Below are 18,010 nucleotides of genomic sequence, written 5' to 3' on the forward strand. Positions count from 1 at the left end.
TGCTTACCTTCACTTTTATCCGACTTCCATAACCTGGAGAGCTGAACAAACAGGAAACTCTCTGGCACCAGACTTGAACCTACTATGTAGCTGAGATGTAGCATTTGTGAATATATGTAGGGATCCTTGTTGGTAGTGGTAGTGGTGATGGTGGTTTTTTTCTTAGTTGATGATTCAGTTAGTGACCATCTTTGATTAATAATCTTACAATAATTATCCTGTCATATAATTATTTACTATTTATCAAGTAAGTTATATGCTCTAGGTCCTCTAGATGAATCTAAGAATAAGATAAAATATTTGCAACTAGAGTTATTCAGGGACATTACCCTGCTTTGGCTTCATGAAACAATGGCTTACATTTTATATATTTATCACCTTCACAAGCCAGCCATTTATCTGACTTGAAGTGGTAGGAGTTAAATATACCTGAAAGAGAAATTATAAGACAATCCTGGATGCATCCTACTTGCCGTGATAAATGCATGTGGGAATTGGAAATGGAAGAGTGTGGCATAAGAATAAAAAGTCTCAAACACCTGTGAAATGCTAAATAATACACTCCCTGCTACATTAACTTGAAACTTCTCCAGAAGATGAAGAAACAGCCCAGCTCCAGCACTGACTGCAGTCTTGGTAAACTGAGACATTCTAACCTTGAATTATGACATCTAAAGTGCACACTTACTGGCAGCCAAAAACCTAGATTATGTAGAAGATGCTCTACTTTCAAGGGAATATTGTGTGTTCGGAAGTCTTCAAATACTTATCTTTTCCACTTCAACACCTAAGTGAGGAACCTCCACACTGATTTCCATAGTGGCTATACAACTTTGCACTCCCAGCAGCAACAAATGAGCATTCCCCTTACTCCACACCCATGCCAGCATGAGCTGTCACTTGTTTTATTGATTTTAACCACTCTGGCAGGTGTAAGATGAAATCTCAAAGTAGTTTTGATTTGCATTTCCCTGATGGCTAAGGATTTGGAACATTTCTTTGGGTTTTTCTCAGTCATCTGAGTTTCCTCTTTGGAAACTTATCTGTTCAGATATGTACCCCCTTTTTAATTGAGTTATTTATTTTTTTAATATCTAGTTTTTGTGTTTTTGTATATTAGCCCTCAATCAGATATGGAATTGGTAAAAATCTTTTCCCATTCTGTAGGCTGCCACTTTGTCCAAATGATGATATCCTTTGCCAGGCAGGGAGTTTTCAGTTTTGTTGATACAGCTATGAGTGGCAGGAAGGAAGTTTGAAGGGGAGATCTGTGTGATCCACTGGAGATGGGAGCAGAAAGGAAGGGACGGCCCCAGTAGCTGGGGATGAGACTGAGAACTGGGCTTGGAGACGTGGAAGGAGAGGTGAAGATCTGAAGTTAGGCTATCTGTTTCCCTGAATGGAGTGTGAGGTGACCTTCTTAGTCTGAGCTAATGTCTAAGGTTTAGGTGATTTCCATATTCTGCTACAAAACCATTGCTTTGTGTAGGAAATTAAATTTGGTTCACAATTATTCAGATTCATAATTAACTAGGCTCCTAAACTAATTAATCAGGCTAAGTTTCTGGAAATGAAATCTCTGAGTCAAACATACGGTAAATGGTTCAAGTATTTTTTAGCATTTGTATATATTGCTCATATTTTTCCAAATTAACCTCAAGAATGAATAGCTTATAGTTTTCATTTCTTAAATTGCTGTTCCCCTTTTAGCATGTTTTCAGTCATCTGTATAAGCATGTTTCTTGCTCCTTTTTAAAAATGCAATAGTGCTTCACTAATATAAGAACCCTTGCATATCCTAATGATTTGTTCATCATATTTGGCCTTTGTACAAAAGCAGACAAAGAGTCGCCTCCTTGCCAGATGGTGAAGTGGGAATCTGGTTGTCTTACTTGGGTACTGGGGACTTTCTTTGTCACCTCTGTTTCCCTCAAATCAACAGTCAGCAGCGCCCTTCACCCGTGCTGATACAACCTTCACTGTGTCCCAGCCAGTGCAGTCACTTACCTCATGTGGACAGAGCAGCCGAGTCCACGTCCTCCCTGATGTTGTTCAGGTCCAAACTCAAGATGGAGTTTCCCCCTTTCCACTCCTTCCTCCCAATATGTATAATGAAACCAAGACACCAATGACATTCCTAATGTAGCAAATTCTGTGTTTCTTTAAGGCATTGAACTTCTGACCAAAGGTGGTGACAACACATGTTAGTGACTTTTCTCACTACTGTGACTAAATCCCCAACAAAAGCAGCTGGAGGAAGGACAGGGGTATTTTGGCTCACAGCTTGATAGTACAGTTCAGACAGCATGGCAACGGGAGTGTGAGGTGCCTGGTCACATTGCGTCCACCATCAAGGAGCAGAGGAAGATGAATGCTGCTGTGAGCTTTGTTCTCTGCTCCTCCTTTGTCCCTGCTTTCATCAGTTAAGGGCCTCTGTCCAGGTGATGGTGCTGGCCACACTCAGGGCACAACTCAGTTCAATCTATCAGGAAATGCCCTCACAGACACAACCTAGAGATGTTTCCTAGGTAATTCCTAATGTAGTCAAGTTTCTGGTGGTGTTAACCACCAGTGGGTGTCCTGGTTAAGGAGCTGGCAGCAATTTAGATCAAGATGCCAGAGAGGTTCCAAGGCCTAATGCAGTCAGTTGTCTTGGAGGGAGGTTGTTCTGGTTTCTTTCTGCTGCTGTGACAAATACCATGACCAAATCAGCTTAAGAAAAGAAGGGGAGTATGTATCATTGCAGCGTTCCAGATCATAATCTGCCGTTGAAGGACACCAAAGCAGGTACATGAAGACAGACTTTCTTTAAATCACACAAGCATTACCTCTGACCAATGAACTATTTCATAGCAAAGGCGTACAGAACGAGGCATGGAGAATGCCACCTGCTAGCTGGCTTACAGGTCAGCTCCATTCAGCTGCTGTTTTTATACAGAAATTTGTTTGGGAGATGATACTACCCATTATAGGCTAGGCTCTCCTACATCATTAACTATCGAGATGAACCCCCATAGATATACTCATGGTTCATGATCAACACAATTCCTCAATCAAAGCCCTCTGCTCAGATGATTCTAGGGTGTGTCAAGTTGACAGCTAAGGCTAAACAGGACAAGAATGAGCCACAAGCCATTTTGGCAGCAAAGAAAGCCAGATTGGATAAAGGAGAAACTGAACCACATGTCATTGTTATAAAGGCATTGGGTGATGCCATAGGGAATTGTCGAGCTAGGTTGACTTTTCAGAGTTGTTCCAAGATGAAGTAACTTGACTCCGAATCATGCCCCACATTGGCCAATCATTGTAAGTGGACAACTGCTTGGGTGAGGAAACATGACCATGAATAAGTTGATTCTTGTTTCCCAAATGAGTTAAACAATGCCAAGATAAGCCACCGACATTTCCAACACAGGTCCTTTTGTTATTAAGGAGTAGAAGAATCTAGGCAGTATTGTATAGTATTCACCACGCTCTATCATCAAGCATATGCAATGCTTCCTTAGCAATTTCTAGCAGTCTAAAAAATCATAACAGGGTAGCAGAAGTAAAACATAGTCCCTGCTGTTGAGGCTGTCTCACAATTTGTAATTTAAGCTCAAACTGGTGCAGTTTGTGCCTCCCCTTCCAGATACCTATTACTTTGAGACTGCACTGTCTGTACTGTACCCAATAGAGAGGCGGAGCATCATCTCTCATGTATCTGAGTCCCTGTATATCCCACTCCTATCTCAGGATCACTTACTAAACAAGAGTAGAAAGGAGAACACCAATAAAAAGTGTGACTAACTTGAATGGAACACTCATGGTGTCCCCAGGTTGAAGGAAACTTCTTGTCATTAGCAAGATGAAGGCCAGTGATTCTTCAAATGGTCAATTCCCCTTCCACTGGCCAGTTACAGATTTCAAGACTTCTACCTCCTGGACAGCCTTATCCCCTTCTCTATCACTTCTGTCCCTATGGCATGTTCTCTGTTCAGATGGTTCTTAATTAGAAGACTCCACAATCCACTTGAAGAGGGACACAGAACAGCCAAGTTTCCCCTCATGGGAAGTCACCTGCCTCTTTTGGATAGGGAGTTGTTATGATTTCTCAGAACGGTTGCATCTTAAATCCTTCCCTAGTGAAAGCTATCGTTTTGGGAGTTAGAATGAGGACATTGGTCTCCTAGACTAAGAAATGCCCGCAAATGGTTCAGATACAGGATATTGGAATGGGGATTGAGAAGAAATAAGTTGATCAAGCAGCTATAGCTCCTTCTTCCTAGACATTGAGTTTCTCCCCTGACGGCCAATGCCAGGAGCCGAGGAAATGTGCATGCTGTGTTTGCCATGGGTCTTTAGAGCTGGGTGTTCCATGCCTGACAAATTCCCCAGTAACGATGTGGTGTGGGCTTCCACCACCACACTGACCTTTCCTCTGGACATGTGTCAGCAATGAGCCCAGCCTCCTTTCCCGAAGGAACTTGAGTGACATCAAGGGGTGAAATTGGCTTCAAATTTATTTATGTTTCAACCACGGTCTTCAAAAACCAATGGCTCATTGATCTGACAGCTTGTTAGAATCTTAAGTGACCTTTCTCCACGCTTCTATGCAGAAGGTTTTGAGGATTTGTCTAAGGAAGACAGTGATGTCAATCCTGGAGATCGGATAGAATTGACAAAGATGGACCAGGGCCCATGGCTGTCAAGGGCAAGGGCAATCCCATTCTGCCACCAGTCTTCACTCCAGGACACAGCTCTGTCACCAGGTTTCTGTGTCCTTGTAAGCTGTTTTTGATATTACGTGATACAGAGTACTGAAAAGCTCCCCCTAGCTGCCTACTGAGTAGCAAGATAAATATTCACAGTTTATGTAGTATCAAAGTATCAAATTTCTGTTTCCGCAGAAAATGTAATCCTAGTTGCTGATGTGCAAATGCAATCATTTTCAGATTTAAAGTTCTCTCATTCCATGGTATGTCTATTTCCTATCCATCACTAAGTGTTTGCTGTGTCTTACAGAATCTAGATGCAAAGTAAAGCCATGCTGCCCCCTACTGTTCAGCTCTCTCTTTAGTAGAGTACGCATCTACCATCCAGTCTTCATCTTGACCTGCAATTCCCACCAGCCCTAGAACATAGAGGTGCTGCAGCATCATTTTCTTCTGTGCAGAATGGGTGCAGTGGTGTAGAGCCCATGAGAATACACCCAGCAGATAGTCTTGTTCAGTCATCCACCTTACCAAATAGACTGTAAGAATTTCAAGTCAACCATCACAAAGTATTGTTTCCCATTTTCTCCGTTGGTGGGTCTAGGAGACCACTGAGTTAAAGACTGACTACTCCGGATGTGGGAAGGGAGTGGGAGGATATATAGGACCAGTGACACTGTGAAGGTAATCCATTTTTTTAATTCTCTCCTTAACACTCTGACACATCTCTAAACTTTGAGGTTGTGATTTCTCTATGACCTCCCCTTTTCTCAAATCCCCTTTCAGAAATGTTTGTGATAAACAACTTTAACAATATATGAACAACTCACAGATTCATAGAGCAGAAATGTACAAGTATTTTAAAGCAAGGAGATTCTGAAATGGATAATCTTTTTTAAGATTCCCAGCATCGGTGAGTGTTACAGGTAATGGTGTTTCAGAGTCAAGGGAGACATTGTTCTCAGTCATGTCCCTGAAATCACCATCTGTGCAGGTGCTTAAAATTAACTTAATTAGCTACTTTTATCATCTCTGTGACCAAATACTCAACAATAATCAACTTAAGGTTTATTCTGACTCTATCCTGCATGGCAGGGGAGCATGGCAGCCTCACCCCGAGACAGGTGGGCACATTTCATCCCAGTCAGTAGGAGGAAGGTTGCAGCTCAGCTCATGTCCCTTTCTTACTCAGCTCAGGGCCATAGATGGTACTGCTCACATTCATGGTGGGGTTGGGGGTCCCTCCTCAGTTAAACCTCTCTAAATTCAGGCCTTCTTAACTATATCTTAACACCCAGTAGCCAACCTTTTCTCACCATTACACACACACACACACACACACACACACACACACACACACACACACACAGATGTGTGTGCCTTCCCTAATTCTCTGGTAACTGTCCTTATTAACTTCCATGACATCACCAATTCTTAGGTCTCTCATACTCTTGAGAGCATGTGGCTCCTGTCTTCCTGCACCTGGCTTGTTTCACTTAACATAATAAGTCACAGTTTTATTCCTGCTCCTGAAAATGACAGGCAGAAGATATCAAAAAGAAGTTACTTTGAATGTTTCACCATAAAGAAATGATAAATTTTTCAGGCAATAGGCTTGCCTAACTTGAAGGTTACACAGTGCATACATATGCCAAGTGTCAACATACATATGTATTAAAACATCACAATGATACAATAAAAAGGGGGGTTACAAGTATAGGTTCATGTTCTTTATCTGTGCTCATATGAAGTATACTTTGCATGCATATTTTATATTCCTTTTAACATGCTATAAATATTATAACATATAGAGATATGATATGCATATTTTAAGTTACACTGCAACTTAATTATTTAAACTACAGTAATGAAGGATATTAAGATACAGTTTACAAATATTTTCTTAAACAGGAAGTCCTGAAGCATTTTAATAATTTATTTCTTTTTGTTTTATGCATATGTCTAAGTGCCAAATACATGCAAAGTGTGCAGAGGCCAGAAGAGGCCCTTGGGTCTTCTGGAGCTGAAGTCACAAAAGGTTGTGATCCGCCACGTAGGTACTGGGAACTGAACCTGGACCTCACGGAAGTGCATCCAGTACTTATTCCCACTGAGTCACCTATCCATCCCTGAGAGGCTTTATTTAATGAAATATCAGAGGCACTAGGACTTGAGGGCCTCAGGTGTTGTAGTTTCAAAGCAACCGCAGCTTGCACGCATGTGACAAACCTGTCCATGTTTCATCCAGCAACATAGGAACCTGGATATTTAAATTGTATATAATTTTATGTGTTCAGAATATTTTCGTGTTTTTGCCCTTTTAAATATGTAAATGCCAGTCAACTTAAGAGATATAAAAGGCAAAGAGGTGAGTCTATTTGATCCTAGATGTAGGCTTCACCCCTCTGGCTTCTTATGGTGACAAGGTTATAAGGTCTTACAACTGGGGTTGAGTGTAGGCATATTACACAGACACAGGTGCCACAGACACAGGAATTAGGCCACAGCATGACTTTTGTTCCCCCAATGACAATGGTGCTCAGGTACCTTTTGCAGTAAGAAAACAAGGGTGAATTTGGATTTCTGCCTTAGCCTCAGATTTCCTCCCACATGACCTCCCTACAGTTTGTAGGATTTTGACATGGGTTTTGGTTCTCTTGGCAAGAAGGGGGAGGGGAGATGCTGAATCTTCACAAGGTATTTGTTTAGCTGACATGGTAGCACCAAGGGTGCTGGTGACAATTGCACAGTAGGGCCAGTTCTTCATGGAAAGACACATCATCAAGAATGCAGGGCCTGGATTCCAATCCCATAGCCATTACTAAACACATGAGTGATGCAAGAGACCACTGTAGGTGTCAGCTTATTTCTTTGTATAAGGAATATATTGGCCTCCCTGTACAGATGAATGGGGGGGGGGCTTCTATGTAACAAACATGGCTTTGCTGAGAAGCTTTGAAATGGGGAAAGCTCTTGACAGGGCTGTGGGGAAAAGAAAGTATTCAAAAGTAAAGGCGAAGCAGAGTGAAACAGCAAATTTGTTCTTTTTCCTTGTGTTTTATAATAATAGACTATTCATGAAAAATTCAATATAGCAATTCTCCCGATGGTTAACATAACAAAAAAGTCTCTACTTTAGCTGATCAATGGAGCTCTGATTTCCTCCCAATTTCTTTAAACAAAAGGAAACAAAACAGAGGGGAAAACATTTTTGTAAAATCTGTGAGTTAAGACTTCGAACTGTAGATGGTGCTGTGATTCTGTTTAAAATGATTTTATGTCCTGTTTAAATTCATAGCCCAAACTCATTCTTTGATTTAGTCTGTTTTCCTCTATAGGTGAGACAATTAAATTCTCTGTATTATCTTGTTTTATTGTGGTTAAGGGAAAAACTGTCTTTATTATTGTGGAAATATATCACAGTTACTCTTCACAAATGCTTCTTAGACCAAGTAGTGAGCAATCGTGATGTCATTTTTCTGCTTATCATTTAGATCGATTCCTCTGTGATCCCTAATCTATTTATTTTGCCTGTGCAGCTTTTAAATGAAATTGTTTTGCTGAGGATTTGGTGACAATGAGCTCAGAATAAAAAATTCCATATGAAAATCATTTTAACCTCTAGTTTGTAACAATTGGTTAAAAAAAAAGGTTTCCTGGAATTAAGCCACAGGAACTCTGGCTTAAGTCAGAGCTGTCAACTGGAAAACAAAATTCCAGACATTTTGAAATTTAATTCATTTAATTTTTCTTGTAACTGGATTAGAAAATATGATTAAGCTTAGCTAGACAACTCTCACTGCATCAGTCAGCTTTGAGTGCTGCAAGGAGATACTAAAACCTTAGAGAAGAAGAAAGTAAAAAAGATGGAGAGCCATATTTCCCCAAGGATAGTACAGAAGGAATGTAATAGAATGCACACACCAGGACTTTTAACAGAAAGAACATTGTCTTTGTTTTCTGTGACACTCTTAGGATAGCTGCATTTTGACTTTATGTCTCAAATGTATGTCAAGCTACTTTGGGTGCAAAATCAAGAAAGAAATTAAGCAGTCATCACAGTACTTTACAAAGTTTTCAAACCATCAGATCTTTTGAAATTATCTTTATGTAAAGTGACCAGGTCAGGGATGTTAAATCCTGAAGTGGAGTGATTTCTGAGGACAGTGTGGGAAACAAAGGGATTCAACATTATGCAAAAATGAGGAGGATACCTTTGAAGAGAAAGAAAAATTCAGAGTGTACAGTCTGATCACTATTTATCCTCGGAACATATAAGATCTGAAAGAAAGCAGTGGAAATTACAGTATTTTATACAAGTCATGGGAGAGTAATAATGCCTTTGCTTAGACAATGGTGTGCAAACTATACCATCTTGACAATGTAATGGAACTTTCTCTGAGGACTAGCTTCAACATAAAGGAAATGTAGTAACAGGAAGATGCAAAATAATTTGTGGTTGCTTTTAAAATTAAAATATGTTCCAAGAAAACATTAATTCTAATGTTCATAAAGATGAAAAGACATTAAGGGAAATGATACTTTGTGAAAAAGGAAGAATTATACTGTAAGCATAGCAAACAAATGTTTTCTGCATTTGTATTTTACAAGAAGTCCTTATTTTCTAAGGATCCCCAGAGGCCCTGGGCTATGACTTTATAATCATCCTCTAATTCGTGACAACTGAGTAAAGATTAAAGCATTGCACATTCAGCTCAGCACTTTATTTTGTTTTTTTTAAGTGCATTTCCTCTATCTTGAACTTGTTTGCTATAAATGTATATAAATCAGGAACGATGACAATTTAATAAGAACTTCAAGACCTGTTCATCCCATGGGATCACCACTGTGACGTCTTTCGGGCAGCCTTCTGATTGCTCAGCCCTAAGCACAAGCCCTATAAAATGAGGGACTTTGGAATGCTGGTCAGGTTGGAGTGCAGAGCCCTAGCTGTCAACAGCCTTCCATTCCAGGGACAGACCGGTGGAGCCTTCTCCCTGCCAGGGCTTCAGGACCCTAGACAGCTCCCACTCTCCCCAAAGATAGTCCTGCCTGAAGGAAACAGCCAAGGGTGAGTAAAATCTTCCATTTCTTCTTTTCCTCTCTGCCTTTGGGACTTTTATATGAGGGCTTTTTAAAAAATCTTCTCTCTTAAAAAGAATTTCACAGTGTTCATCTTTTGCAATAGCAAAATAAAATAATAATGAAAAGCCACTCGAAAAAGGTAGAAATGCCTCAATTTCTTTCATATAAACCCATCTGTTTAGCAGATTCTTATAGTCCTACTTAACCCTTTGTTAAATATTGCCTCTTTAAAAGTGAAGGAAGATGAGTTTGCTTGTGTGTGGAGTTCAATTGTTGCATTTGTTTTTGAGGTTTTCAACTTATGCTTAAAAAGTGTTCTTCTTTCTGTTTCTCGTGTTGATTAGACCTAGAAGGAACTTTCTTCATCATTTACATTTTAAAAGCTGTGAATTTTGTAGTTATCAAGAGACAGAACCCTTAACCACCTGCATGTTAGTTAGAAAGTGTTTAGAAATATGTGTGAATGTATGAAATGCAAGAATCATAGGCTACACACACACACACACACACACACACACTGATTTTCTGGAGAAACTTGTACCAATGCCAAGTGACTCTGAGAGCATTAACTTTCATCCTTGAGTTCATTTTCTTGAACTTTGCCTCAAAGAAGTAAGCTCTCTATGATATTTATAATGAATGCAGGGAAAATAAGAATTTAACTATTATTTGTATTACAAGATTTTTGCCTTAATGATGCAGATCTATACTTTATAGCCATATATGCACATATGAACATGCAAACTTGCCAATGTAACTTACTAGAAATCATTGCATAGGTAGCACTCGAGTTTTAGAGTAATCAGACATTAAAGTTTAAAGGGGGAAAAAACTTTAAAAATTCCTTGAAGCTGCTTCCTTCACCAGAAAAGACACCAGGTTGTATATTAAAACTGTGTTATCAAAACACTGTGTCTGCTAACATTGACTGAGGGTCTGCTGAGGGAAAGACAAAAGGGAACGTAGTTTGTATTCAAATGTCTTAACCCAAGGGGAATCTTTATTTTTAAAAGCAATCTTACAGCAATAAGCTTGATACTTTTCTGAAGATGAAATGACTTTTTCTCAACTCTGCAAGAGCCCTTAGAAGTATTGATAGACCCTCAGAATGTTGCCAAGTGTGGCTGGGAAAGCCAGCATCCCTTCTCTTTCCAGAGGCACCCAGATGGAAGCCAGAAGCAAGTCACAGTTCTTGGCATTCCTGATGCTCTTCAGTGTGCTGTTCTCTCAGTCACTGGCCTGGCCTCTCTTTGGACCACCTTCTGCTGTGAGGTAAGTCTCATTCTGGGAAAGTGCACTCTCGATTCCGAGAGGCAGACATTCCCTCTGTATCTAAATAAGATTTCCCATATGTCATTTTGCAGAGTGATGCTTTTTAAATTACATATTATTTACTTCAATACTTTGACTACAGTGTCACACAGATTCATTCCCAACCAAACTCTAAAGGCCTGTTCTGTGCTCCAGAATTCACCATCAGTACATGGAAGACAGCATCAGTTTTACCCAACAGATAGATCCCATTTCCAAACTAGTGTTAGAAAACAAACAAATTCTTATGCTCTTTTCAGCTCTGGCCAGTTCTGTTTCTGGTAGAAAAATAGCTGTTTACTTTCCAGGTTCACTTAAATTTACATTTAACAAAAATGATTATAAGATTAATGGTTCATTAATGAGATATGCACATGTGAAATTTTGTTGGGCAGAAATAGGTTTAGGAAAAATCACCTTGCCAATGTTAGAGATCATGAGGAGGTATATGTACTAAGCTACAGTCCTCATAGTATTCTATTTGAACCAAAAATTCTTAGTTTTACTGTTTGATATGTTGAAAGTCATGCTTCACATTCATAAAGCACACAACTCAATTGAACTTTGAGCAAAATAATTTACGTTAATAGTCAATTCATACTTGACCTTTCTAATCTACAGAATCACTGTTATCTAAAGGCAAATCACCATTTGGTTATTTGCTCTTTCTCATGCTCAGTGTAATGAATGACTCTCAGCTGTTAATGCTCTCTGAGAAATTGAAAAACATGCTCCCTACTCCCCCCCCCCCCATCATGCTTTGGAAGCTAGAGAGTCCCAGTGCCCAGATCTCAGCAGACGAACAGTATCAGGAATGCTGAAATTCACACTGACTGCTCAACTCCAGGCTATGAATGATTGGTTTTTACTATCTGCTTCATCACCGCCTGGAGATACAAAAGTGCCCAAGAGCTGAAATCTACCCTAATGTTGAACTCTCCCCCCCCACACACACAAACTTCTTTTAATGCAGTACTGGTATCGAAAATACAGATGCATTCATAAGTAGGTTATAGTCTATATGTCATAAAGGTAATTCTTATTTTGTAGCACAGCATAACACACTTCTAATCAGAATGTGCCAACATGTTTTATATGAGGAACTAGAGAGGCTCATTAAATTTGCTATATCTCACAAGTGTGGAGATCTTTAGCTGTGATCAATAAGAAGGAGGAATATATCTTGCTGACGTAAAGCTTTGTGGTACACGTCAGAGAACCAGAGAGAGGAAAGCAGACTGTACTGGTCCTGAATTTGAGCAATTGGTACTCACTATCACCACTTATATGAATAAGTATCAGTTTTCATGTTGAATACTCACTTTTTGTATGTTTATATCTTATATAAAACTTTCTACCTGTTAATGCTACTTCAACAAATGGACATAGATACACTGATGCAATGTGCTTTGCTTACAGCTTCACTAGAATTGAATTAAGTAGAAATTATGTTTGGTTTAAAAAGCTTATCGGAGTTGAATGACATCATTTTTGTGAGCTCACACAAAAATGCTATTTACATCTTCATTACACATGGAAGCTATGGAGTCAAGTTATCCTATTCTTTTCTTGCAAATGGATATGCCCCAATATTTTTTCTCCTATCTCAAATAGTTGCAGGACCATAAACACCACTTTCTTTTTTCTTTCTTTTCTTTTTTTCTTTTCGAGACAGGGAGGCTGTCCTGGAACTCACTCTGTAGACCAGGCTGGCCTTGAACTTACAGAGATCCACCTGCCTCTGCCTCCCGAGTGCTGGGATTAAAGGCATGCACCACCAACGCCCATCTTAAACACCACTTTCTAAGAAAGGACAGCATTGCATTTCTGGTGTGTTTTACCTTAACAGGTTGGATGACAGGGTGCAGTATGAAGGAGCAAGTGACCCTGACCAAGTCTCATTAAAAGCAGACACTGACATCTGGCAGAACGCCCTAGCAGAAAATGACACACCCTATTACGATGTATCCAGGTAAGTCAACTTGTATTTACCTCTTTAGGAAACTCATGTGAAAAGATTAGTCTATAGTTTTATCTTACCAAGGGACAGCTTTCCATGACTCTGCTCAGCCTGATTGACATAAGTTACCTTACAGTCTTCAGGCATCATTCAATAGCTCAGATTAGACAAATGCCAGGTCAAACTGTAGTAGTTAGGATTCCATGAGGGAACAGATAAAAGGGTCAAGATATATAACAGTGCTGTTCACTCAAGAAACTTCCTGTCTAGAGTAGTGTTTCAGAACAGACCAAATGATGTCATGCTGAAGACAAAGTAAAAAAGAGGTTCCTCGGGTGCTTACAAGGTTCACTGGTAGACCCAAGATCTGCTCTATTGCAAGAGATTTGCTCCCCCATTATTTTTGGTAGCAAAGAATAATTAAAACACAGAACACTGGTGATTTTGACCAAATTAATGCTTTTTTTTCATCGCATGTATTTTTATTTAAAAACTCCATAAAATATAGAAACTATAAATGAATTTTAAGACAATATTTATTAGGAAAATTCATTTAAACATCCTGTCAGGGAATAAAAATGAAGCACATGTCTAAAATAGCTCATTTTTTCAAGGTAGGTTAGAAGCTTACAGTTTATACTTTACTCCAAGTGACTAGGTTTCCCTTTGCTATAGTGCTAGACTTCATTTTTGACTTAAGTTTTAGTGAGCAGTTCTGTAAGTAGCTTTCAGATTTCCTTGATAACTCTGCAGGAGACTTTACCAAGCAATCACTGTGTTCGCTTCCCTGCTTTAGAAATCCCAGGCACGCTGATGGAGTTTTCACCAGCGACTACAGTAGACTTCTGGGTCAGATTTCTGCCAAAAAATACCTTGAGTCACTCATTGGAAAACGAATCAGGTAAAGAGTACTTATTTTCTTTTTAATAAATGCTCCATCTCCAAATTCTGGGTTTTTTCCCCTTGGATGTTATTTTCCTTGCCCAAGGCTGAAACTCGTTGAAATTGTTCAATTTATATGGAGAAAATAATGTATGTTATTAAATAAAACAGCCTCCCCAACCCCCAGTGATATAAAGTTTTTGGTACTTATTGACTCTAAATATATTTTTCTTAAGTAGCATATTTACAAATGAGTCAAACTGAGCTAAATGCAGTAGAAAAATATCCAGAGCATTGATGCATCTCCCACTTTCTATTGACATCTTTACTTTCATATTTTCTCACTTTTTTTAGCAGTAACATCTCAGAAGACCCAGTGCCAATCAAACGACACTCGGATGCAGTCTTCACGGATAACTACACCCGCCTTCGAAAGCAAATGGCTGTAAAGAAATACTTGAATTCCATTCTGAATGGGAAGAGGAGGTAAGGGAAAAGATAACCCGATGAAGTGAAAATATGAAAATGGCCTTCAAACTTCAAGCTCTACATGGAGACATCTCACTTTCTCCATCACACTCTCAGCTTTGTGTGAACGGCTCGCTCATTCTCAACTCGGACTGATGTCAGACTTCCCTGGCAAACCTTTAAAACATGGACACATGAATGTTAGCCCACAGCCATTAGGAAGCAGTCTCCCTAGGAATACTAAACTGGAAACTCTATTTGAATTTACACACCAGCGGGGTTGAAAATGATGGCTATTTTGTCGTCGGGGGCAGTTTAACCAAGTGGTCACTTTTAAAACATGGAAAGTGCAATTAACAATTTTGGCAAGCAGGAGTACCCTATCATATTTGTATCCAACAACCCCGCTTTATCAGTTTATCATGATGTATCTGTGTGTTCCAGTTCTGAAAGCATGTGTCTCTACAGTGTATAAATATTGGACTCAGTGGTAAGGAGTAGAGTGCTCTCTCTTCTCATTCCAGTTCTTTTTGTGCACATGGTGAGTTAAGCATAATTCTGTTCAGGTGAAATTATACAAGAGTATCTTCTTTGCCCAATTAATAATAATTCCATAAGGCTGACTTGAGACACTAAGGTCTTGGAACAATTCACAGGCAATCACTAGCTGCAGAGATCAGTGTTTATCCCCAGTGTGCCTTGCAGAGCCTAGATAATTACACAGGCATGGGGTTATAATTGTTTCTTTGGAACCTTCCTCCGAGGAGAATTTTAACACATTCATTTTCCTTCTGTTCTGTAGCAGTGAGGGAGACTCTCCAGACTTCCCTGAAGAGCTAGAAATCTGATGACTAGGCTCCTCTGAGCAGAACTGAAGATCAGAGGTGAGTGCGCCTACGGATTCTTATGGTATCCTCACAGCTACCTTGAGGAATAGATGCAGGAAGGAGCCAGTAGGCAAAAACATCCTAGGGCTAAAAGTCCTTCTACCAAGAGATAACACCTCTACTTGAGGAAGATCCCACCCCAGTGAACACCTTGAGGTGCACATGCGCCGCTCTCATCATGACGGGGACATTTGGTTTGCAAGGTACTAATTGTCTAGTCGCCTTTCTCCCGCATGTGCCGAGGTGGAAACACACAGGATCCTGACTCACACTCAGTGGTAGAGCACTTGCCTTGCCTGCCCAAAAGCCTTGGATTCCAGGCCCAACACCAAAAGAAATAATATTGTTTTATATGGTGAATATTTTTCTGTCACATAAAGAAAGTGGCAGACACCAAGATATAAAGGCAGATCCCGTTATAGGTCATTTATGGGAGCCCATCATTATTATGGGAGGCGGCTTTGATCAAGTGCTGCAGGTCCTCCCGCCGGCAGCTGACCTGTGAAAATTACAAATACTTCACTATTAATGACTAAGTAGAGAGCATCTTCACCCTCCAGTTCCTTTGTGACTGTCAGTGTTCTGGAAAGTTCTTTCTTGACTCTGTCAGGCACAGTGTCAGCAGAGACTGTTGACGAGGGGCAGAAGGAGACACGAAAGTTTACAAAATGAGTGAATGGAACCAACATGGTACATGTTTTTTAAATCGTTTCTGTTTAAAGCTCTAATTCCTCTTCTTTTCAGAATCCTTGAAGGAGAACAGCCGAGTGGTTACATTATAAGTTCTACATATCTCATTCAAGAAAACAGCTTCCATAGAAAAACCAAATAAAGTGTGTTGTGAATATTGTGGTTTCCTTTATGTAACAACTGTGATGTTTACATTGTAAATATTATTTGAGCACTCTAAAATTCGTCCTTAGCTCATAAAAGGCTTGTAATTTCATATGCTATATATTCTTTCTAAGAAAAATATATTTAATGATAAGCGGACTCTAGATTAATTGCAATTATTTGAAGCTTTCCACAAGGGTAGCAATAGAGGAAAATTGATGTGTTTATTTATAGCATGTCCTTAACTATTCAAAAGCACAGAACAGATAATCAGTGTGACTACGTCTGAATGTTAAGCAGAGAGGCTGCTGTGTGAAATAAAGCAAAATATCTAAGGGGAATAACAAAAAGGAGTATTTAAGGAAAGACACCTATAAAAAGGAATTTCACAATTGTATTTCTACAGTGATAGGGACTCTATTTCTCATGGATTAGGCCCTCCGACCAGGATTTGCAGTCCCTAAAAGCTTCTTCGGATCTGCTTCAGTTAAGAAAAGCCCAGCTTCAGATATGGAAGTTCTCCTTTCTGCTTGTCTTGTGGATGTATAAATTAGAAGCTGAATGGAATACTTGATTTCCAGTGATAAATACTCTGTCCATAGTCACTCACAATACTATTTTGTCTTGTTGGCTTCCTTTGCTGAAAGTACATTTGTAGACACAACTATTTTTCCAATGTGATTGTATGAAACTAAAGACAGGAATAAAGATCTTTGGTTATCATTGCAAATGTGTTTTCTTGTTCTGATTCTTTGAAGGATACAATGGTACCTATCCTTATCTCTATACCTGCAGGTTTGGAGCTGTTTGTTTGTTTGGTTGTTTGTTTTTCTGTGATGCTTGAAGTGGCATTACATTTGTGAATCCTAAATTAATTGCTATTTAAATAAGAGAGGGATTTCTGTTTTGCATAAGGTCAGAGATAAAATAAATGGGAAAGCATTGGATCTCTGTTCCAAGCATGAGGGTTCCCTTGAGGCCTGTTTTCTATACTAACATTCCTTCCACATGGCTCTTAGTCTTAAACAGTCATTTGCAGGGAAGGCTGGAAAATGTGGCTGTTTCCCTTAGGGGGGCATGCACCCAACTATAAACGTGGGAGTCTAGTCACATAAAATAGTGAAAGAACAGATGAATAAGTGTGATGGCTTTTAAACTCTTAGCTTCTCACCCTAAAGCCTTAAATGATACAAAGAAGGTGAGACTCAAAATCTAACCATCAATGAAATAGTGTTTAATAAAAACACAGGGGGAAATTTTCTTGGTTCATTATCAGTTACATTTACAATGGAGGGCCTCGTCCAGGATTCTCAGTGATTATAAAATAGTTCACGTGAGTGAAAATGAGTTGTACTTACTCTACCTGATCCCACAATTTGGCTATGTTAATGGAACCTCAGAATGGAAACAGAAAACTAACACATGTTATCAGGATACAAGGACCTTTTAAAGATCAGATGGGACTTAATTTGGAAGTAAAGCTAAAGAGTTTTAATTCTGTCTTACTTATGTGAACCTTTACAATGTATTCCCTACCTGGTCAGTACCTGCATAGCTATGATGCTCCATGTACACATAGAAAGAGGGTTCTGAGCAGAAGGGACAGTGAGTGGTAATGAGGAATATCCATCACCATGCAGCACAAGAGATCATGTGTCCAGAATAGTGAGAAGTGGAAACCAAGTATGAGTTTTGACTAAAGAGGTGATGCAGACGTGACTAAAATATTTTAAAAGTGAATTCAATTTTACTATATGGTGGCATATTGAAGTATTAATAGATATATTAGCATTTTATAAGCCAAAGATTAAATTTGCCATGCCATTGTGTTATTCAGAACAACAATTTCTGGAAATGGCCAATGCCTTAATGCCTAGAACCTGTGAATG

General features: G+C 39.4%; 1 protein-coding gene across 2 annotated transcripts; it reads left to right on the plus strand.

Annotated features, from left to right (window-relative positions):
- The first annotated feature begins 9,602 nt into the window (after nt 1-9,602).
- Nucleotides 9,603-16,851, plus strand: LOC101827292 (vasoactive intestinal peptide). Of its 2 annotated transcripts, none has more exons than XM_040728292.1 (7): nt 9,603-9,765; nt 10,935-11,051; nt 12,940-13,062; nt 13,847-13,951; nt 14,290-14,418; nt 15,203-15,284; nt 16,032-16,851. In XM_040728292.1, exons 1-6 carry the CDS (start codon nt 9,614-9,616, stop codon nt 15,246-15,248), a joined length of 672 nt encoding a protein of 223 aa, XP_040584226.1. In that variant the 5' UTR covers nt 9,603-9,613; the 3' UTR covers nt 15,249-15,284; nt 16,032-16,851. The 2 variants fall into 2 exon arrangements, with proteins under 2 accessions (XP_040584226.1, XP_012982415.3); XM_013126961.3 differs by having other exon boundaries at nt 9,608-9,765; nt 14,287-14,418.
- The last annotated feature ends 1,159 nt before the right edge of the window (nt 16,852-18,010 follow it).

This window comes from Mesocricetus auratus, unplaced genomic scaffold (genome assembly GCF_017639785.1).
Source record: "Mesocricetus auratus isolate SY011 unplaced genomic scaffold, BCM_Maur_2.0 Super-Scaffold_100018, whole genome shotgun sequence".
Classification (NCBI taxonomy): Eukaryota; Metazoa; Chordata; class Mammalia; order Rodentia; family Cricetidae; genus Mesocricetus; species Mesocricetus auratus.